At 37.3% G+C, this 22,219-nt stretch overlaps 1 protein-coding gene across 3 annotated transcripts in view; it reads left to right on the top strand.

Annotated features, from left to right (window-relative positions):
- Positions 1-21,670, top strand: part of LOC120463267 (uncharacterized) — a 36,680-nt gene extending 15,010 nt beyond the window's left edge. For all 3 annotated transcript variants that reach the window (XM_039652221.2, XM_039652222.2, XM_039652223.2), the window contains 5 exons: positions 9,044-10,106; positions 13,916-14,519; positions 18,323-18,573; positions 20,852-21,031; positions 21,109-21,670. In XM_039652221.2, coding sequence (XP_039508155.2) covers positions 9,321-10,106; positions 13,916-14,519; positions 18,323-18,573; positions 20,852-21,031; positions 21,109-21,318 — 2,031 coding nt within the window. In that variant the 5' untranslated portion in view covers positions 9,044-9,320 and the 3' untranslated portion in view covers positions 21,319-21,670. The remainder of the gene's footprint in view (positions 1-9,043; positions 10,107-13,915; positions 14,520-18,322; positions 18,574-20,851; positions 21,032-21,108) is intronic.
- Positions 21,671-22,219: the final 549 nt, after the last annotated feature.

Here is a 22,219-nt window from a genome sequence, read left to right as displayed (position 1 = left end):
TTTAGCTACAGTATACTTTTCTACACTGTCTCTGTCTTGCTGTTCAATGCTGAATATATCTCTTTCTTTCACTTTTTAGACCAACTGGCATCGGATGTGTGTATGTGTGACTAGTTTTAGGACTGATGCTCATTATGTCATGGATGGTTGCCAGCGTCCATTTTCACATTGAAATTTCATCATTACAAATGACATAGAGTGAACAAAACAAATGTGAAATAAAGAACAATGAGGGTTATTTTTTTCACTTCCTAAAAGAAACCAAGATTGGTCTCTATTTACGTCTGCTGAAGTTAGCAGCTCAATGGGTGTGCAAGTAAGTTTGTTCACGGGTCACCTGAGAAGAATCTATTACCAGGATGTCATAACCAGGCTGTGTAGGGTCAGCTGTGACTAAGTCTAAGTTTGGCACCTTGGCGAACACAATTAGTTTGAAGCAAGGTGGAGATTTGGATTGTGAAACATACTTAGGTACAATTATGGGGCAGTATGAGATCAGTCAGTGATTTGGATTTTCCCTATATACATACAGTATGTATTACTGCATTTTGTAAGGTTTGAACTTAATGCCACAGATGAGATATTACAAGTAAGGGATGATGTACATCCTGCCAGTAGTTATCTTTGAATAAACCCAGACATGGTGATCAGGTCTTGCATCAGCCTGAAGGGGTTTATTCTGAAATAACACATTATATCATCCTGCTTAATACATGGCTACTTGCCACATAAATAGATAATTAGACACAAAATATTGAATCGAAATATTATTAGAGAGCAGTTGCTAGCAAGCGGCAAGTTCAAACTAGACGGACCTTTAAGGGCTATAATACAATCATACCACTTTTTACACAGCATTTTGCCACATAAATAATTATGGGGGTAAGAGATATTGATTTGAGATTAAACTGGCAACTGCATTTGAATGAAACAAGAGAGAGTGAGTATTGGATGACATAATTGGTTAAATAACTGTACACAAAATATTGATTTCGACTGAGTTTTAAAGGTTTATTATTTTATAATGTTTCCTGGGTTGCCGTTATAAATGCCCTTATAATTGAACGCTCTGTTTGAAGAGCCCGTTCTCATCCTTTGGCGTCATATAGGTGACGCCATATGCCATTTCGTCGAAATACTATGCACATGGCACCCTTTAGCGTCAATATAACACGCAAAACCCAAGGCGTCATATAGGTGACTGGCGTATAGGCGTAATATAGGTGACTCCTTTAGCGTCAATATGAGACGCAGACCCTACCTAAACCTACCCATAACAGTGCGTGTTATATTGGGTATTGGCCATGTGCGTAGTATTTCAACGAAATGTCATATGGCGTCACCTTTATGATGCCAAAGGATGAGAATGTGTTGGTTTGAAGGGGCGTGTCTGCTTTGTGATTCAGTGTAACTGGCCACTGCTGTGATTGGCTGACATGCTTGCATATGGAATAGCTACGTATTACATGTGAATCTCTCTCGAATACTTTTACTACAGCTATTATACGTTTTTCTGCAGCTATCTATCGAGATTAACGAATCGATCATTTGTTTTACTCGATCTTTACTTTACAGTTTTCATTTTATTCGATCATCATTTACCATTGAGCAAGCAGAGGACAGTCTGTTGATGTCGAGAATACATCCAAAATCCAAGCCGTGATATCTCTCGAGGGAAAACTCAAATGGCACTCACGGGTTCACACTTCCTAGCTCATTTTCTCATGGGCGAGCCAAATTCTCTGGGTGGTCAAAACAGACAAACAAAGCTCAGTTTACATCGATTGAAAGCCACTGGTGAACCATATACAGGCTAGGGGAACTCATGTTAATGTTAAAAAACCTGAACCAGAACGTTATGTCATAACGATTGTGATTGTAACTGGACAATCAAACTCACACACACCGTCACTGTCCCACCAAACTCACAATATAATGGGAGTTGCCTTGCCCACTAACTTTTCTTTTATTACACATCAATATATTGTGTTAAAATTCAACTAAACCACATTTTGAAGTGTCTATCATTGCATTAAATAAGAATATAGCACTTCCAAGTTTATTAACTTGTATAGAAGAATAATTGTGTGTACCTTTAACCTAACCTAAACTTCATGTTCATTCAAAAATTCCATGAATAAAGCAAACGTACAGTGCTGTTGACGCCAGTGAACTTCAGTGAGGCTGTGTTATCTGTTTTCAGCAGTTGTTATCGGGAGAAACGCTGGATGTAGTGATTGACCAATCAGAATCAAGTATTCCACAGAGACGTGCTCTCTCTCTCTCTCTCTCTATATATATATATATATATATATATATATATATATATATTAAAACTATTAAAGTCATGTTGTTTAATTGAAATAAAGTTATTTAAATATATAAATATTAGAAAGGAAGCCTTAAACGTAAACAAAAATTACAGATATTTCCCTGGCAATTATAGTATAGCCTACTAAAATTACACCAAAAAATCAATAAAATTAATTTACAGATGAGATATAATCAAGATTAGATATTACAACAACAACAAAAATAGTTTAAAGCACTGTAGCAGTGTAAAAAACAACTAAAAGTGTATTAAAATATTTGTGTTAATAAATAAATCTAAAATAAAATAAACCTATTTGGAAGGAAACGTTGAAACGGAGAAATGTTGCCTTTGGAACTAACTGAAATAAAAAAAATAATATGAAGTTGAAGCACTAAAATTATAAATAATTTAAATAGAAAAACAAAATAAAAATGTACAAAAGCACAAGATTAAAAATAAAATGAATGAATATATATGTAAAGCTATAAATACTAAAACTAAACTGCATTTTTGATATGGTATTAAATCGTTTAAACTCTGTTTAACTTTAAATTGCCTTTAATTCCCAGTCTTGTGTCACACAACAGATCAGTGTTTAGGAATAGGTAATTAGGCAATTACTGTGGTTGTGTTTGTTGCTGTTTAGTATTTTACAAGAAAATACAAATCAAAAGAACCATTAAACTTGTGGGACCATTGGCCCCTTTGTACCCTATAATTACCCTGAGTTTATGACTGTTGGATAACTGGTTTTCGCCTTCTATAACCATATGCTCTCGATCTCTCAACCACAAGGAGAATTAGTGTGCTGCTTTTTAAAGCTTCTCTAGTTTAAGCATGTAATCTATCACATGGGTCATTATTCAGATTCGTATCTATATCCGTGACACTAAAACAAAAGTTTTACCCAAACACAATGTTAATATAAACATCACAGTGCAAGGCTAAGACAATTTAGGGTATTAATCTCAAAACAAGAGTGAAAATCCTTGATAAATCCTTGAAAAATCCACCAGAAATCTTTGTTTAACAACACACATCAAAGCTGCGAAATTAAAAGAGGAGTGATAGAAAACGAGAGGGAGGGATGGATGGGGAGGGAGTGGAGAGAGTTAAAATTATCTTCCCTAAAGCAAATCCCTCTCAATCTGATCAGTGTGTTCGGAATAGTCTAACTTGCCTCAACTCTGTGACTGACTGCAGGTGAGGGAGCTTTTCTTTCTCTCTCCAAAATAAATAAATAAAAACATAAAACTCATATTTATGGCAACTATCTGATGGAGGTGATTCAAAATGACATCAGCAGGTATAGTCCCGATTCTTTATCAGTCAGTGTCATTTAGAGACTGTGATATAATTGAGGCGTTTAATTGAAGGATTGGACTGCAGATATTTTACTTAGCAGATGTAGTGAGTAAAACATTTGTTAATCAAGAATACCCATATGGTTTTAGGAAAACCTAATCCGTTTTCGATCTTGAAAACATATATATCGTCCTTTATGTTTGTTTTTCTTAGAGAAAAGTTTCATGAGGTTTTGGACGTTGTGAAATATTTAGATGTTGATTATATTGGCCAAAAATAGTTTGGAAATGTCTTCTAGTAGAAGAATGTATATTTGTTATGTCATATGTCATGCCTATCAAATACAAAGTGTTTGTTTTTCATATTTGTATTCTTAATAATAATTGAATGAATTGTCTTTAACAGGACTTTTCAGTATTTTTCAGTAGTGATGGTATGTGTTTTCCTCACTGAGCTGTTTGAGGCTTGCAATTACATCATAGTTAGGTTTAGTCTTTTCACACTCAATTTTCTCACTCGATATACACACCACTGCCATTTGCCTTATGTTGCCTAAATATGTAAAGATTTTTTGTGAATATAAAACCATTGTAGTTACTGGATGTGTTAGACTTATCAACAAAGGACACTGTCCCTCAGTAAGTAAGTACTTTGACCTGATACATTAGGTGAACAAATCTCAACATGTCTGTCTTCTTAAGGACACCATGTCACAAACTCTGAGCAATGCCCTATGATTTTATTTTACACTACTGTTCATGTTAAAGTGTAATTAGACGAGAGTAATGCTTACAAGCAGAGTAATATGGTTACATGGATGCTCCATGGAAGGTGTTAAGAAAGGTTTCTTAGACTCGAGGGAGTTTGGAGTTGTCTCGCATTTGATATAACCAGAATAGCAGTCTTTTATGCCCCTAGTAAACAGCCAGGCTGTCTTGTGGAATAGTATGGTTGATTTGACCTGTGTTTCAGATAATATTCACCTTTTCTGAACTTTGTCGAAGCTAACCTGAAACCAAATAACCATTACAGTCTTGCAGATGTCAACTCTTTTTGCTCTCTCTAATGTTTCTTGTTTTAAAACATCCATTTTGTCATTTATTTTCATTTTTTAAAACTAATGGCTTGCTGTGGCTGGATGCCATTTCTGTTTCTTGCTATTTTGTATTAGTTTTTGGGGTTACACTTTATTTCGATAGTCACTTTAGACGTTCTACTAATTATAAGTAACTTTTCAACTACATGTCAAGTAACTCTCTTTAGAGTATTAGTATATTATATTATATATTATTATTATATATGTTAGGTTATGGTTAGGTGTTAGGCTTTGGGTTAGGAGAAGAAGTTTACTTGTAGTCGCCAAGTTACTTATAGTCAGTTGAATGCCTGTTGGGGGACCAACAACATAAAGTGTTAGCAGATATTAAGCAGACAGTCTACTAATACTCTAATGACAGTTAGTTGACATGTAGTTGACAAGTTACTTGTAGTTAGTAGAATGTCTAAAGTGGACTATCGAAATAAAGTGTTTCCGTTTTTGGTCCAAAGTAACTTAATTGCAGAAACGAAAGTTTCCAGAGCGAAGTACAGTAAAATCGTTACTCTTGATGATTCACCTTTCTTTGGAATTTGAACTTGTGTTGGTGCACTTTTACCATTAATCAGTCCGGAACCTTAACCTTTAGCCTATCTCCAAATGCTTACATGCACTCAATGTCCATTTCTGTGAAGATTAAAAAAAAAAAACTATAACAAACTTTGTCGTAAAAGATTTGTGAATTAATTTAAAAAGGTGAAAAGACTGCAATGACGCTTTGGTTGGGGTTTGTTGAATTGCATTTCAATGAAGAAGAAGCTGATCATGTATACAAGTGCGTCCATGACATCTGTTTGTGACATGATACTGACAGATTTAAGGAGCTTAGCAGCAGTTTACTTCCCTTCATCTAATTACAGTCTTAATTAGCCAACATAGTATGAATGATTCAACAGATTCATTTAAGTATCCATACAATTAGGTTGAGATACTGCAGGACGGGTGATCAAGCGATTCCTGAGACAAAGTAAATGTATCTGCTTGGTGGTGGTCCAGGTTCTGTCAGTTGTAGTTTCCTTCCTAAAATAGGCCTACATGTAATAATTCCAAGAGACTGATGTGTAAGTGCATGTAAACAACAATTCACAAATACAAAGAAAGTTTGATGCCTTACAAAAATAGGAATTTTCTCTTCCTTATATCATCAATGCCACCATTATCAAAGCAGTACACATTTCACTAAAAATTTACTGATTAAATCTATTTTTATTTTTTGAATATATGTCTGAAAAAAGTTCACTTGCGTTTAATCCGTACTGTTTTTTCTTTTAAAGTTGGTGCATGTTCAGATGGGCATCTTTGTCTGTAGCAACAGTGTTGCATTTTGCCCCATAAACTTTGAGTTAAGAGACTGTGAAAAATTCGGTGTGAAAAGCCCCTAAGAAACACGCCTGGTGGAGGTCTGGTGGGCCGTAATTAAACAGTTGACTAGTCTGTAAATCCTAAGCTGACAGGCAAAGTGTCCTTTGCAGTCTCCTTGATCTCTCACATTCTCACGACTCACTCTGTCTCAGTCACACAAGGATGCCATGAGACTGCTGGCCACATGTAGAGTGCTTCTGAATTGGCTCACAAGCACTAGACTACAACCAAACCAATCCACCATGGCCTTTAATCCTTAGATCCTATTAGACAGTTAACCTTGGGGACGCAATGGTGAGAACCCCCTTCCTGTGTCTTAATAGATCCTTAGGCCGATTCTTTCAGATCTAAACCCTGGATTTTTAACCCTCTTCTGTCAAAAATGACAGACAATTTTTGGTCCCACTTTATATTAAGTGGCTTTAAGTACTATGTACTTGCATAGGAAAATAAGTACAATGTACTTATTGTGTTCAGGTTGTATTTTAAAACACTTTTGCTGCTATTTAGGTGTGATATGGGTATGGTTAGGGACAGGTGTGGTGGTATGGGTAGGTATCAGGGTGGGTTAAGGTGTAAGGGAAGGGTCAACTGTGTAATTACAATTGTAATTACATCAATTAATAACAGTTGTAGTTACATGCAGGTATTTTCAAAATATAAGTACAATGTAAAAACATGTATGTACACAATAAGTCCAATGTATCAAAGTAGTAACTTCAATGTAAGTATATAGTACTTAAAGCCACTTAATATAAAGTGGGACCCAATTTTTTTTTCAATGGGATGACACTTGGTTTGGTCGCATTATGTAAAACTCTTATGTAAAAATCTTTTGGTGGTGTTTATTACAATCAGCCACTGTGCAAAAAAAAGTGCACAGCAATAAAGGGGTAACACTCTAAATTGTCAAGAGTGCAAAATATACACATCCAAGAAAAGAACTCTTTTTTTTTTACTCTCATCAGATGGCACTAATCTACCTTTAAAAATTGGATTTGAAATGCCTATTTAAAACCTTTATTTTAACAATACTGTAAATAATAAATAATAATTATCAGATGCCGACAGAGTACACAGCTTTATTACTTGAGTAAAAGTACAGATATCCCTTGCTAAATTGTACTCAAGTACAAGTAAAAGTACCATTCCAACCCGATCTCACGGGAATTCGTACGAATTTTACGAGGTGGCTAATTCGTAACAATTCGTACGACCTCACTCGTACGAATTAGTACGATTTTTGCTAAATCGTACATATTTTACGAATTGGCCAATTCGTACGAATGACTTACCCCTGACCCCACCCCTAAACATTACCATCACGTGGGTTTAGACCAATCGTACGAATTTGTACGAATGAGGTCGTTGGAATTAGTACGAATTAGCCACTTTTGAATCACTCGTACGAATTGATCGCGCGATAGCGTAGCACAGTCAGATGTCTACTTAAGTAAAAGTACCAAAGTACTTGTTTTTAAAAGTACTTCAGTATCAAGAGTACATTTTCTAAATATTGCATTACTACTGCCACAGTGCTCACATTTATGGACAGAAACGTCCTACATGGAGTTATGAAAAATGTTAATGTTAATACCTTGGAGAATGTAAAAGGAAGTCATTTTACCATGTTTCTTTATATAACAAGAAAATTTCTGAAAATTTCTGAATTTTCGGTTTCATCTCTTATCTAAATCTGACAATGGAGTTGACTTTGGTGGAAAGCTGAAGGTGATTGCTGATAGGCTGTCCCAATCATTGGCACCTGCATAATCCAGTCACGTTTGAGAGGGAAACAACACATTTTTCTTTTTTAGAAGTAGTAACAGGTACTAACAGTTATGGATAGAAATGCAGTGAAGTAAAGAGAACAATATTTCCCTCTCAAATGTACTTGAGTAAAGTCATGAGTACTCCCCAAAAATGATACTCGAGTAAAGTACAGATCCCTCAAAATTCTACTTAAGTACTGTAATCAAGTACAGTAAATGTACTTCGTTACTGTCCGTTACTGTGTTATTTTCAATGGGGGAAAGGCTAATAAAATACAAATATTATGCATAAATATTGTATAGTATCATACAATCCAGTCAAAATTCTAAATAGTAATCAAAAATATTATTGAACAAAAATGTATTACATTGGTTTTCCTAGAATAAAAAAGGGTAACATTTCAAGGCTTCTGTCACTTTTGTCCAAGTGTGACCCCTAATCGAAGAGGACCCGAAGGTTAAAAAAGTTGCCCCTCTACTTATATATTCATAATTACTCACATCTGTCCGTCCGTCCGAGTAGATTCTTTCTTTTAGGAGACAATAGCTCTATTTATCGTAAACTTTCGACTTTACAACTTTGCAGACAGCTTGCATCCACTGACAGCTATATTACACACTGCATAAAAGAATATATTTTGAGAAAAAAAACTTAAAAGTTGTCTTTTAGACAATGTTTGAGAAGTTAACAGTGTACAGAGCCCCCCAAGTCCCACTTTGGCAAAAAAATAATAAAAAAATGACAAGTTACGATCTTGAGACCACGAGTTATAATTACTTTTTTTGGCCAAAGTGGGACTAGGGGGGCTCCGTAACAGTGAGCTGTGTCTCCGTATTTGTTTTGTTTGACAGTGTGTGAAGTTGAACTTCATATTGCCTCTGCTATTCTTCCCATGCATCCTTCATTAGCTACCTCTGGCTGTGGGCTTTTTTAAATTGCTTGGCTGCTCACATGATTTTGAAAGCCATCGTTCCTCATTTGCATCAAGTTCAAGTAACAGTAATCTGATTACAATAGCCAAGGGTTTTTTAGCATTCACCTCAGGGCTGGTTCAACAAGGCCATGGTGTTGACTGATCGACTCCGTCATTAGAACTGAGAAATATGGGATCCCACTACTGGACATGCTCTTTGTTTTATTAGAATGATTGTAAAAATGATTGAAATGAGTAAAATCTGTCTTCTAATCTGCAGGGATGCACTATGGCCTAACAGAATCCGGAAATTAAAGGATTACTCATAACTGCCAAACACTGGAGATCTGGTGTGCCAAAGATTTCGTCAGGCCACCCAGGGTGAAAGAGTGGTCAACAGGTCTTGCTTCTGCTCTGCTTGGTTGACAAGTACATTTATAAACTGGAATGCCTGAGATTGGTGGATTTACAAGCGTTCACAGTGGAAATAAACAAAAAGAAACAATGCATTTTCTGGACATTTCTTGTGGATTTCTAAATCCACTGATTGGTCTCCCATGACCCCTTTTCATGGTGCGCATCCCACTGCTGCGAAGGAGAAATCGATGATGACGAAAAACACAAATTATGCCATCATGTCGCTGCCTTTCTCAGAACACATATACTGGGGAGGGATTTTTAAAGGACTGTATCTGCCCTCTCGCTCCCTCTTTCTTCTTCTTCTCCTATTTTCATCGCCCTCAGTTGCGTTTAGTAGCGTGCCGGGTTTGGAATATGACTGGGGAACGCAACCCAAACTTGTTTGCATCCCTATCCCTGCCGATGCAGATCCTGGTTGTTTCACACCAGGTGGAGCTTTACATGGGGCGTCGCATGGGGACTCGCATGGAGCTTCACATGGAGCTTCACATGGACACGGGAATGGACATCATGGGCCAGTTAGCAGCCCGCCAAGTAGTCACAGCAGTAGTAGTAGCCGACATGGCATATCCGATGAGGCCAAATCCACCATCCTTCATCTGAGGGAGAGCCTTGTGCGACAGAAGGAGACCATCTTGGATCAGCGAGAGACCATTCGGGAACTGACAGCAAAACTGACTCTCTGCGAGAGCTTTGGGAGAGGACATCATGATGACAGCCATCATGGGCCTTCACATCACAACTCCCAGCATTCCTCACACCCCTTTGACAACCACCATGGTGACCCACATTTCCCTTTAAACGGGCATCGCAGTGACCATCACAGAGGGAAGACTCCGTATCTGGGCAAACAAGGAGGCTTCTCCCCAGAACAGACTGGAAAGACCCTGCAGGCCCTGAAGGAGAGGCTGGAAAATCTTCAGGTGGGTGGATTTACTGAAATGTAAAGCCTGTAATTTGATTTAAACACATTAGATGGGGTTAGTGAGTTTACAAAAAAAAAAAAAAAAATCATATATTTAAATAATTTTAAATAATACAAATAACTGTTTTTGTTTTAATACATTTAAAAATGTAGTTTATTCCTGTGATCAAAGCTGAATTTTCAGCATCATTACTCCAGTCTTCAAAATTAGAAATAATTTTAAGCTGATTTGGTGGTCAAAAAAACAACAACATTTCTTATTATTATCATCATTGAAAACAGTTGTGCTTCTTAATTTTTTTTGTGATTCTTTTTTTTCCGGATTCTTTGATAAATAAAGTACATTCTATGGAAGCTTGTTTCTGCCATACAATGAAAAATATAAAAGGTAATTGCAACTTTTTATCTCACAATTCTGACTTTTTTTTCTCACAATTGCGAGTTTACTTCTCACAATTCTGACATTATTTCTCACAATTGCGAGATGGAAAGTCAGAATTGCGAGATATAAAGTCAGAATTGCGAGATATAAAGTCAGAATTGCGTGATATAAAGTTGGAATTGCAAGATATAAATTCAGAATTGCAAGATATAAAGTCAGAATTGCGTGATATAAAGTCGCAATTGCGAGATATAAAGTCAGAATTGCGAGTCATAAAGTCAGAATTGCGAGTCATAAAGTCAGAATTGCGAGTTATAAAGTCAGAATTGTGAGATATAAAGTCGCAATTGCGCGTTATAAAGTCAGAAATGCATGATATAAAGTCAGAATTGTGAGATTTAAACTATTCTGAGGGGAAAAAAGTGTTTTCCCCCCTTAGAATTGGCCTGATAACTCGCAATTTCGAGTTTATATTTCAAAATTCTGAGAAAAGATGTCAGAATTTCGACATATAAACTCGCAATTATGTGTTATAAAGTCAGAATTGCGACTTTACATCACGCAATTCTGACTTTATATCACGCAATTCTGACTTTATATCTCGTAAATCTGACTTTATATCTCACAATTCTGACTTTATCACGCAATTCTGACTTTATAACTCGCAATTCTGACTTTATATCTCGCAATTCTGAGTTTACAACTCACAATTCCAACTTCACGCAATTCTGACTTTATATCTCGCAATTCTGACTTTATATAACGCAATTCTGACTTTATAACTCGCAATTCTGACTTTATATCTTGCAATTCTGACTTTATATCACGCAATTCTGACTTTATATCTCGCAATTCTGACTTTATTTCTCGCAATTCTGACTTCATATCTCGCAATTCTGAGTTTACAACTCACAATTCCAACTTCACGCAATTCTGACTTTATATCACGCAATTCTGACTTTATAACTCGCAATTTTTACTTTATATCTCGCAATTCTGAGTTTACAACTCACAATTCCAACTTCACGCAATTCTGACTTTATATCTCGCAATTCTGACTATATTACGAAATTCTGACTTTATATCTTGCAATTCTGACTATATCACGAAATTCTGACTTTATATCTCGCAATTCTGATTTTATAACTCGCAATTGCGACTTTATATCACGCAATTCTGACTTTTTATCTCACAATTCTGAGAAATAAAGTCATAATTGCGAGATATAAACTCGCAATTGTGAGAAAAAATTGTGAAATAAAAAGTCATAATTATTTATTATATTTTTATATTCAGTGGCGGAAACAAGCTTCCATAACATCCAGCCGGTTGTTATCGAAGAATGAGCCCCGACAGGGAGATCAGGATTTTTTTGTTTTTTTTGTAACGTCTTGAAATCGTACCTGTTTATCATCTTATTATCCAATACAGTGTGCAAAACAATAAGCACAGCAACAATATTACTTTTTTAATACTGAAGTCCTCCGATTTACTTTTCAATATTCTACTATCACAAAATGATTGTATGAAACAGTCCGTGGCATGAGAAGAGAGACACGAAAGACTCGTCAGGCCTTAGATACGGATACCCGGATGAGCTCTATGTTATTCCGTTTTGCTCTTGAAAACAGTTGTTATCGGGATTAACAGTTCTCGGAATCAAGCAGTCCAGCCGTGTAATAAATAGATTTGGCAATAGCATCACATCACAACATTTACAATATTTTAAATCTTTTGTATGCATTTACTATCACTTTAGAGCATTTTAATGCATCATTTCCAAATAAAAGTTTTAATTTCTTAAAAAAAAAAAAGAATATTAATAACACTGACCCTAAATCTTTTAACGATAGTGTGGAGTGCATATATATATAATTTTATTTTTTTATTTTATTTTTTTTCCTCTTCTGTGAAAGTCATGGAAACTATTACTTTCTAAAATTTCCTGATATTTTTCAACTGCTTAGATTTTTGTTTGCTGAGGTTATGCATGTCAAAACGTCTCAGGATGACATATGCTCATTTATAGGTCTGTAAAGTACACTTTGGTGGCTTCCTGTGCCAACAACAGATCATTGAAAACAGTCTTCCATGTACACAGCCCAGCCAGGATTTACTTATTAAATTAGCCAGATCCCTACCCTTGAGAGAACACACAAGTGGAAAAACAAACTAGCTACAGTACAGAAAGAAACGCATCACAAGTATGGTTGCAATGCACTTAGAACTGTAAACAAGTCACCAAGTGACAATTTTATTGAATATAGTATTCAGTTAAACTAATGATATGCAATTAAACTCTCCCTATTTAATTGTTCTGTATAATCATTGCTGACAAGTTGTAGAAATTTCGTCCAAGTTTTAACTTAACTCAGTTCTTTAGAACTCAGACACCTTCCTTTTATTTCCCAAAGTGACTTAGATATCACTCCAAGCTTTATTGGAGAGGAAGTGCACACACAGCACGCTGGTGATGGCACTCTACAATGTGCTAGTTACTGCCATCAGCAATTAACCCCATCTGCTTTGATGAGCCATTAAGCGCAGAATGCTGTGGCGCTGAGTAAAGCTGGATTTGCCACGACTTATCAAAGGAAAGAAGCTGACGGTGAAGGAAGGGCTGGCTTGTGATGTCATAACACTCATCTGTATTAATACTCTACCGGTCAAAAGTTTAGGGTCGGTAAGATGTTTTTAAAAAGCAGTCACTTATGTCACTAAGGCTGTGTTTATTTAAAACAACTGTTTTCCATTTTAATGCGTTTCTAATTGTAACGTGTTTCTGTAATGGCAAAGCTGAATTTTTGAATTACTCCAGATCCTTTAGAAATTATTCTAAAATGCTAATTTGGTGCCAAACATTTCTTGTGCTACTTAATACTTTTTTTGAACCCGTTTTAGGATTCATTGATGAACTGAGTTCAGAAGAAAGAAATATATATTTTTACTAACAATGTAAATTTCTTTAGTGTCACTTTTTTAATCAATTTAATATGTCATTGCTAAATAAAATAATTCATGAATTTAAAATAAAATCTTACTGACCCCAGATCTGTCAATGGTTGTGTGTGTATTGAATGCGAATGATTAAAAAGTTAATTTTTTTCCACAATATACGTCTGTTGTTGAAAAAAAACATGGTGTGCTATGTACAGTATTTGGTTGAATTTTCATCTATAATTTTAGCCTTTCATTTATAAAATGAAACAGTTTAAAATATATGTAGATTTTTAATTATTATATTATATTATATTTATTTATTATATTTGCATGAGATTGTGAGTCAGTGTTGTGCGGTTACCCTATTTTCAAGAAACTGTACATTACAGCATTATATATTATTATCATTGAATTGTAAACATTGTATTTACAATCTTTCCAAAACCGTGTACTGTTGTTTATTGTTTTCATTTTTGTTCTTATAGGCAAGAAATTCTTCCAGTTCCTATTCAAGTTCATTGAGAGACCTCCTACAGCGCAAAATCAACGCACTGGAAGAACAGCTCCATCATCACTATGACAGTCACTACGGCCACCATGAAAACCATCATGGATATGGTCATCATGAGGATCATCATGACCTTGATGACCACCATAATACCCACAGCAATAACCATCACGATGACCATCACGATGACCATCACGATAACCACGATGACCATCACGATAACCACGACAACCACCAGGCGAACCATCACGATGACCATCACTCCAGCAACCATCGTAACAACCATTATAATTATCACTATGAGCGTCACAGCGACCACCATGATGATCACCATGACAATCATCAAAACGGCCATGATGATCATCATGACAACCACCATAACAGCAACCACCATGATGATCGTCATGATGACGGCCATCATGGCACTGGTCACCATGATGATGGACGCCATGGAAATGATGATCATGTCCACCATCCACAAACCTCTTTCAAGCCACCTGGGCCAAGAGCGCCTGTCCGTGGAGCCCTCAGTAAGCTAGATGCAGTGCTGAGTAACCTTCACCACAAGACTCCAGAACCAGGTGATGTGTCCTTAAAAGTAGAGTATAGGAAGAGACGTGTGTGTGCAGAATCTTAGATTTTTATTTAACCATTCAAACTTAATGTCCACTCTTTGATGTATTGTAATGTTTTTTGTAATTTTGTCCTAACCAAATATATATTGAAAAAAATTTGAGGGGAATACGGTATATGCATATGTATATATGTCACACTACCAGTCAAAAGTTTGGAATAATTCATATTTTTTAAATATTTTTTATCGAAGAATCTCATCCCAAGGCGTCATCTAACTGACGCTTTTGACAATGCGTCAACATCCGACGCCCAATGGCACCCTTTAGCGTCAATATAAGACGCAGATATATATGGCCCAGAAGGCGCCTCCTAGTGGTCTAACCCTAACACTACCCCAGACCTAAACCTGCCCATAACCGAAGCGTGTTATATTGATGCTAAACGGTCGGATTTAGACGCATTGTCAAAAGCGTCAATTAGATGACGCCCTAGGATGAGAATGCGTTGGACATCTCTGACTATAAAAGGGTGCCTGCGTTAGACGTTATCAACTTAATTTTGTTTGAAGGAATACGTGCCGACAGTGTGACAAGTATGGAAAGGCGTATGGAAAGTATGGAAAATCTAAGCCCAGGCTCGATTTTCCAGTTGCCTAGGCGTTTACTATGTGACCATTTGTAAGAGCTTCAGTGTCTAGAGATGTGAACACTCAGCTCATGTCCAGCTTACATCTTTCACTGAAAGAGAGTAACGAGACCAAAGAGTGGATCACCAGTGCACTCAAACTAGCAGGATCCGAGGGAACACTCTTACTTCCAAACTGGAGGAGTTGACCTTCTCTGATACACTTTTCCCACCGATTCACAAGGGGAGCTTGTTTTCTCACTTCTACTGTACATCCAATTACATAAACTGTGTTTGGAGGACTATCTGTGAGGAGGGAGCCATACAGATAGTGGGTGACACATATGATGACCTAGTCTTTCTTCAACACCTTAAAAGCACTTAACCCTAGGCTGATAGTTGTTCCTTCCTTCTTGTCTGTGATTGTGAAAGCTCCCAGAGCTCTCTTTCATTTCTCGGGAGAACTTGCTCGATTCCTTACCATAGGCTTGAGTTTATGGCTTTTTGGCTTGGTTAGTTGGGGACACTTAATATTGTGCAATATTATTGACTTAAATACACTGGCGCTGTTGGATGAGAACTGAACTTCATTTAAACTGAATAAAGACAGTTTACTGTTGTCATTTTAGAGCTGCTTTACAGCATAATTGCATTCTGTTTTTCTTCATTAAAACATTATTTTCCTGTATCACTGTAAAATCACATTAAAACATCCTTAATTGAATATATATATGTTAACACAGTCTTTTGACCATACGTCAACATCCGCCTTTTTAGGGTACCCTTAAACGTCGGTTACATGGCGATCCCAGGCCGCCATACAACTGACGCTTTACCTTGACGGAGTAGGTTTAGGGGTAGGTTTAGGTCTGGGGTAGGGTTAGGATCCGATAACGTCATCTAACCGATGTTTAAGGGTACCCTAAAAAGGCAAATGTTGACGTATGGTCAAAAGACGTCCCAAGACGTCAGTTATATGACGTCTTGGGATGAGACTACGCTGTATATGTACATGCTGGGGAGGATGGAGGTGAATAAAAGAGTCAGGATCTGCGAATTCAGGCATATGAAAATAGCAATCTTTTATACTACGTTTAAGTATTAGAACATGATTGGCTAGACGAGAAGGTAATACGTGACATAACAATTGAGTCTTCCCAGCAGAACTTACGCTAAAGCTTTCATTTCAGACACAGATGCTGCTCTGTGGCAACATAAGCAGTCATAGATTGGCCAATGACATGCCGTCCGCTTCGTGGCACGAAGGTCTCAATCCCTCAACATGATCCAGGTCCTTGAGAAGGTCAGCCTGGTACGCCTGCAACACTGCCATTGTCTGCAGGGCTACACTGGCCTGACCCACCGCCACATAGGCCTTGCCCACCAGCCGTAAGGTGGTCTGACACTGCTTGGATGACAAAACCGAAGCCTTCAGTGAAGATGCCGCACCAGAAGTGAGGTAGCCGGGGCATCTTCACAAATCCTTGGCCCCTGCACATTCAAATAATTTGATGGTTTCTCCCACGATCTCAACAACCCCTCATGGAGAGCGGAAAGAAATTGAAGGCTTATGATGAGAGCATCAATAGCCCCTTTTCCACCAAAGCATTTTGAGAGCCGGTTCGGAGCCGGTGCCTGCGCGTGAACCAGTTCTCGAAATGACCGGTTCTCGACCAGGGGAACTGGTTCCAAAGCGGTACCAACTCTTTTCTGGACTAGAACCGTTCTTACACTACGTCATGCTTACGTCGGGGGCTGGGGCGGGTTTAGATGTGTTCTAAACATCTTTTCTGACCATAATAAAGGATCGCAAAGCCAAGAGAAACATTTGCAGAAACACGATGGAGTCCGCCTTTGTAATTGTTATGCTTGAAGTTGGCGCAAGCGTTTCTATTTTTGTATTTTTTTTTTATTGAAGACATTATAAGCAAAGAAGAAAACAGTCACAATATAGAACAAATAAACGGAAAGAAAAAAAGACACAAGACAGGGGTACATAACTTATCAGAAAAGATTACACATCAAACGAAAAGATTAAAACACTTACACATTTCAATTGTTTTTAAAGCCTTCTTGGTACACAAGTTACTTGTGAACCAACTTGCAAGCGTTTCTTGCTAAGACGTATGGCGACGTACACAGTGACGTAACGACGTCGTTCCCTGGGCGCTCTAGTCAGTGGAAAAACAAACAGGTTCTGAAGCGGTTCGCAAGTTGAACCAACTCCGAACCAACTTTGAACCAGCACCAGTTCCGAACCAATTCTTTTTTTGGTGGAAAAGGGGTAAATTGGGAATAGTCAGTCTGCACTGAATGACCTCATGCTTTTCCAAAATCCAGTCTAGACTGTGTCTAGTCCTGGTACAGGACATCATTTCCATCAACTCCTCATTCGAGGGGCCACAAGAGGATGTGGTAGATATAATGTCCACCTTTTACTCCCTCCACATCTAACTCCTCAGATCTAGGTAATAACATGCTTTCAAATTAATCAGAAGAGGCCACAGAGCGGGCTTCCTGATCCAGACTGAGAGTCTTGGAGCTAGCGGTTGAAATCCAAGAAAGAGATGCACACATCTCAGATGCCTAGCTCCACCTGTTACCTCCACGATCTGAGTCACCAAACCATGAGGCACAGTTGCCTGGCTCCCTTCCCTCGTAAAGAGAGCCAGGCGGGAGTGGAGCTTCTACACTGTGAAGGAATCACAGTAAAAACAGCCAGCTGCTTCAAGAGAAGATAGTGTGTGCTCCACTCCTAAACAAATTAAATATATATTGTGTGATCGTCACCCATAATGAAGTTTCCTTGTCCTCCTAATAATCATTGAGACAGACACAGAGCTTTTCTTGAAGACAAAGAAGCTGATGAAGTCTAACGCAGTCAACCTTTTATAGTCATGTCAGCATGCTGAGTGATGTCACACAACTTCCTTGGCCAATAGAATTGTCAAATTACACGTGCTTTACACATTGGCACACACTGAAGGCGTTCTCATAGTATCAGCAACTGATGCAGCATTGAGTACCCTCGATAGGGAACTTAATTGTTTTCTGAACAGGTTAAATAGTCTTCTTCTAGGAGATCTGTCTTCAAATGTCTTTTGAAGATATCAGTTGAGCTTTTATGTGTTGTGCTGCAGAGAAATGAGATCCTATCTTATAACTTCTTTATTTTCACCAACAGGTCTTAATAAGAAACTCAAAAATCCTGATGCTTTTCAGATTGGCTTTCCGATGCGCACCAACTACATGTATGGGCGAATCAAACGCACCCTTCTGAGCGAGATCTTCGCCCTCACAGTCTGCCTCTGGTTGAAAGGGGGCTCAGGTCCTGGGATCGGAACCCCGTTCTCCTACTCTGTCCCTGGCCAGGCCAATGAGCTTGTCCTGATTGAGTGGGGCAACAATCCCATGGAGCTGCTGGTGAATGACAAGGTAAAGAAATGACCTAATTATATAATGGGGATTGTGTCCACCATGCTGGTGGAATGATCTGCCCATCTCTTCCTGAATGCTACTCCGAGCAATGTCTGAACCTTGTATTTTGAGCACTTCTTGAGTTGTTTTTGCCTCTTCACAATGACTAGCTTGGTTTAAGTCGCTTTGGATAAAAGCGTCTGCTAAATGTCTAAATGTAAATGTAAAATGTAAATGTGTAATGAAAGATTAATGTCCTGGTTTCGCAAAACACAGGCAATCCGAAAAGAAAAAAAAACCCAAAACAAACCCAAACAAACAAAAACCATTATAATTTAGAAGTGTATTTAAATAGATACTGTAAAATCAAATATGTCAAAACATTGGACAAAATAGCTAATAAAATGCCAGACAACACAGTTTGGAAAAGGGATCACCAGACTTACGCGGCTGATGACCTTGTCCTGCCATTGCAACAGTCTGCAAATCTCTCTCTTCCTCTTGGCTGCCCAGCTATTGCATCACCCTGCCTAATTAGTTAATGGCTTATCCTTGGTTGACCTGTGAATACATTCTACTGTTTTTTGTCAATCGTCTGTCAGTAACTGTTTACATGCTGTCAACTAAACAACTAATGCTAGCAGCTAATACACATTATGAGGTTTGTTAGAGTGCAGACTTTAGCAAACTAAAAACAATTAATGAGAAGTTAAAGACTGAGCATGAATGTTCTGTTGTGAAAATTTGTATGCAAATATCAAATTCTCTATTTCTATCTTTCTTTCTTTTTTTGTTCTAAAATATCTTATTACTGTTTTATGGAGAAACTTTTGAAATAAATTACAGTCAGTGAGTGATCTGTCTGGATGATCCAGATTGGACCACAAACTAATTCCGACCATTATGCTGTTTATGTGAATTAAGTTTTACGTTTTTTTTTTATTATTATTTATTTTTAATCAACAATTTTTTTAATTTGTTTATAAAAACATCTTTCGACCCCAAACTTTTAAATGGTAATAATGAGTATGCTTAGCTAGCTAGCTAGCTCATAATTTGTGCACCACATAGACAACATATTGTGTATGTACTCAAAAAAAGATATAAGTTTCTGTGTATATATAAAAAATAAAAATAAATAATTAATAATAAATAATAATAAAAAAATAATATATATATATATATATATATATGAAAAGTTCAGATGCAAAAGCCTCTAAATGCCATTTGAAATTTTCTTCTTTAATGATGATTTTTATCAAACTTGTATATTTAAGCTCAGTAATTTCACTTAAATAACAATTAATAGGTAATTATCATTGCCATTTGAGTGAAATTACTGAACTTAAATATACAAGTTTGATAAAAATTATCATTAAAGAAGAAATTTTCAAATGGGATTTAGAGGCTTTTGCATCTGAACTCTTCATATATATATATATATATATATATATATAAATAAAGTTGTCCTCCGAAGAGGGGGGGGGGAGGTGAAAATAAAATAAAAATAATGAGTGTGCTTAAATATTGCAGGAGAAAATATTTATCAGGTCAGTATTTGTTAATCTCCATCATTAGACAAGGAAACATCAGTAAAACTGAACTAGGGCACAACAGTAGTTAAAGGAGAACTGCGGCGCAAAATGAACCTTTGGTCTAATTACACATTGGTACATAGTCAATCGTTCTTTGAGATTTGTTTTCATGATTATCGAATGTAAAGACTTTTATCTTTAAAAACTGTTTAGCTTATAACGCTAGTATATGGGGCATAAAAATTACTAGTTAATACCAATAACAAGGCTCAAAATAGCCCAACACTAACACTGTAGCATAATCAGGGTCCCTACATGCAAACCGAAGCACTGAGAATGTTGTAAGTGTACAGACCGTTTAATAAGAAGATATTTTTGAAAGACAGTCCACTTCGCGAAAACAGGCAGGAGCCATCTTTGGAAAACAGTCTCGAGCAGTCGAACCACGAACGCCGAGCTAAGTTCTGGCGCATTCGTTGTTCGATTGCTCGAGCCATACTCTATGCCCCATAGTGTTATAAGCTAAACAGTTTTTAGAGATAAAACTCTTTACATTAAATGATCATGAAAACAAATCTCAGAGAACGGTTGAATATGTACCAATGTGTAATTAGACCAAAGGTTCATTTTGTGCCGGAGTTCTCCTTTAATGAAAAAAGAACGAAATATGTGAGCGTTTGTAAGACAGAATTCCATCTACTATACTAGCAAAAAAATGACTTTATTGTTTAAAGATGTACTCTGTTTTTGCCCTCTTTCAGGCAGTCACTCTTCCTATTTCTCTGACGGACAGTAAGTGGCACCACCTCTGCGTAACGTGGTCCACACGGGATGGCATGTGGGAGGCTTATCAGGACGGCGTGAAAAGGGGCTCTGGAGAGAATCTGTCCCCCTGGCATCCGATTAAACCAGGAGGAGTCTTTATCCTGGGACAGGAACAGGTACATCTCACAAAAATCAAGCATAAGTGAATCGAAACACACTCGCACTAACTAACACCCGACTCTTTTGTACCCAGGACACTCTGGGCGGCCGTTTCGACGCCACACAGTCTTTTGTGGGCGAGATGTCGGATCTGCAGCTGTGGTCGCGTATGCTCACCTCAACCGAGATCTACGACCAAGCGTCCTGCTCCAGCCACCTCACCGGCGACATCATCACCTGGAGCGAGTCCATGGTGGAGCTCCACGGAGGTGTCACAAAGTATCCGTTCGACCCTTGTCATTAAGGATCTAACCAAAGAGACCACCTCTGCTTAACTTGCAGCTGGAAAGGTGGACAGTTATGAATCTCGACTCGTACTGCGGCTGCTCAATTAACTAAGCACTTTATTAGTTTAAGGGTCTGAAAGTTACATAATGCAAATCGATAAGCTCTCAGGATGTCAACAGACTGGTTGAACCCCATTTTGTGTTTTTGGTTCACTTCCAGACACTACTGAAAGCACTTCAGTATCACTAATACATGCGAAAACACTTCAATTACTGTTGACATGTACTATTAAAATAAGGTGTGACAATGTGGACTATTTTTATATCTGTACAATGTCAAGTGAATTTCCTTTTCTTTAGTTGGTTAGACTCATTACTACAGAAGCCCTGAACCGCAAGCTAAAAAAAAAAAGTCAGTAAAAAAAAAAAAAAAAATCTGTAAAAAAAAAAAAAAAAAATCTAGCATTTCGAGATTAAAGTCGAAATGTTTCGAGATTAAAGTCGGAATGTTTCGAGATTAAAGTCGAAATGTTTCGAGATTAAAGTCGAAATGTTTCGAGATTAAAGTCGAAACATTGTGCATTCATAACAGTGCGCGTCCACTGGCTCAGAGCGCGCGCGTGTGTGCGTGAAGTCGAACTGCCATGGATAAACACAAAATAGTAACTTTTTACTTTTATCTGAATTACTTATCTTACTTTATCTTTATAAAATATAATGCGCCGGAATAGACTTTAGCCTATAGGAAAACCAACACGGAAAACACTTTTCAGACTGGATGGAGAAATCCAGCTTTATGAATGAATGAATGAATGAATGAATGAATGAATGAATAGGGCATTTATATAGCGCTTTCATATATGCCTACTCAAAGTGCTTTACAATCATTTCAGAGAATCTCTCCTCAACCATAAGTGG

This window comes from Pimephales promelas, chromosome 18, assembly GCF_988280905.1.
Source record: "Pimephales promelas chromosome 18, fPimPro1.hap1.1, whole genome shotgun sequence".
NCBI lineage: Eukaryota > Metazoa > Chordata > Actinopteri > Cypriniformes > Leuciscidae > Pimephales > Pimephales promelas.
Note: the sequence above shows the minus strand (reverse complement) of the source record. Positions and strands in the feature narration are given on the sequence as shown.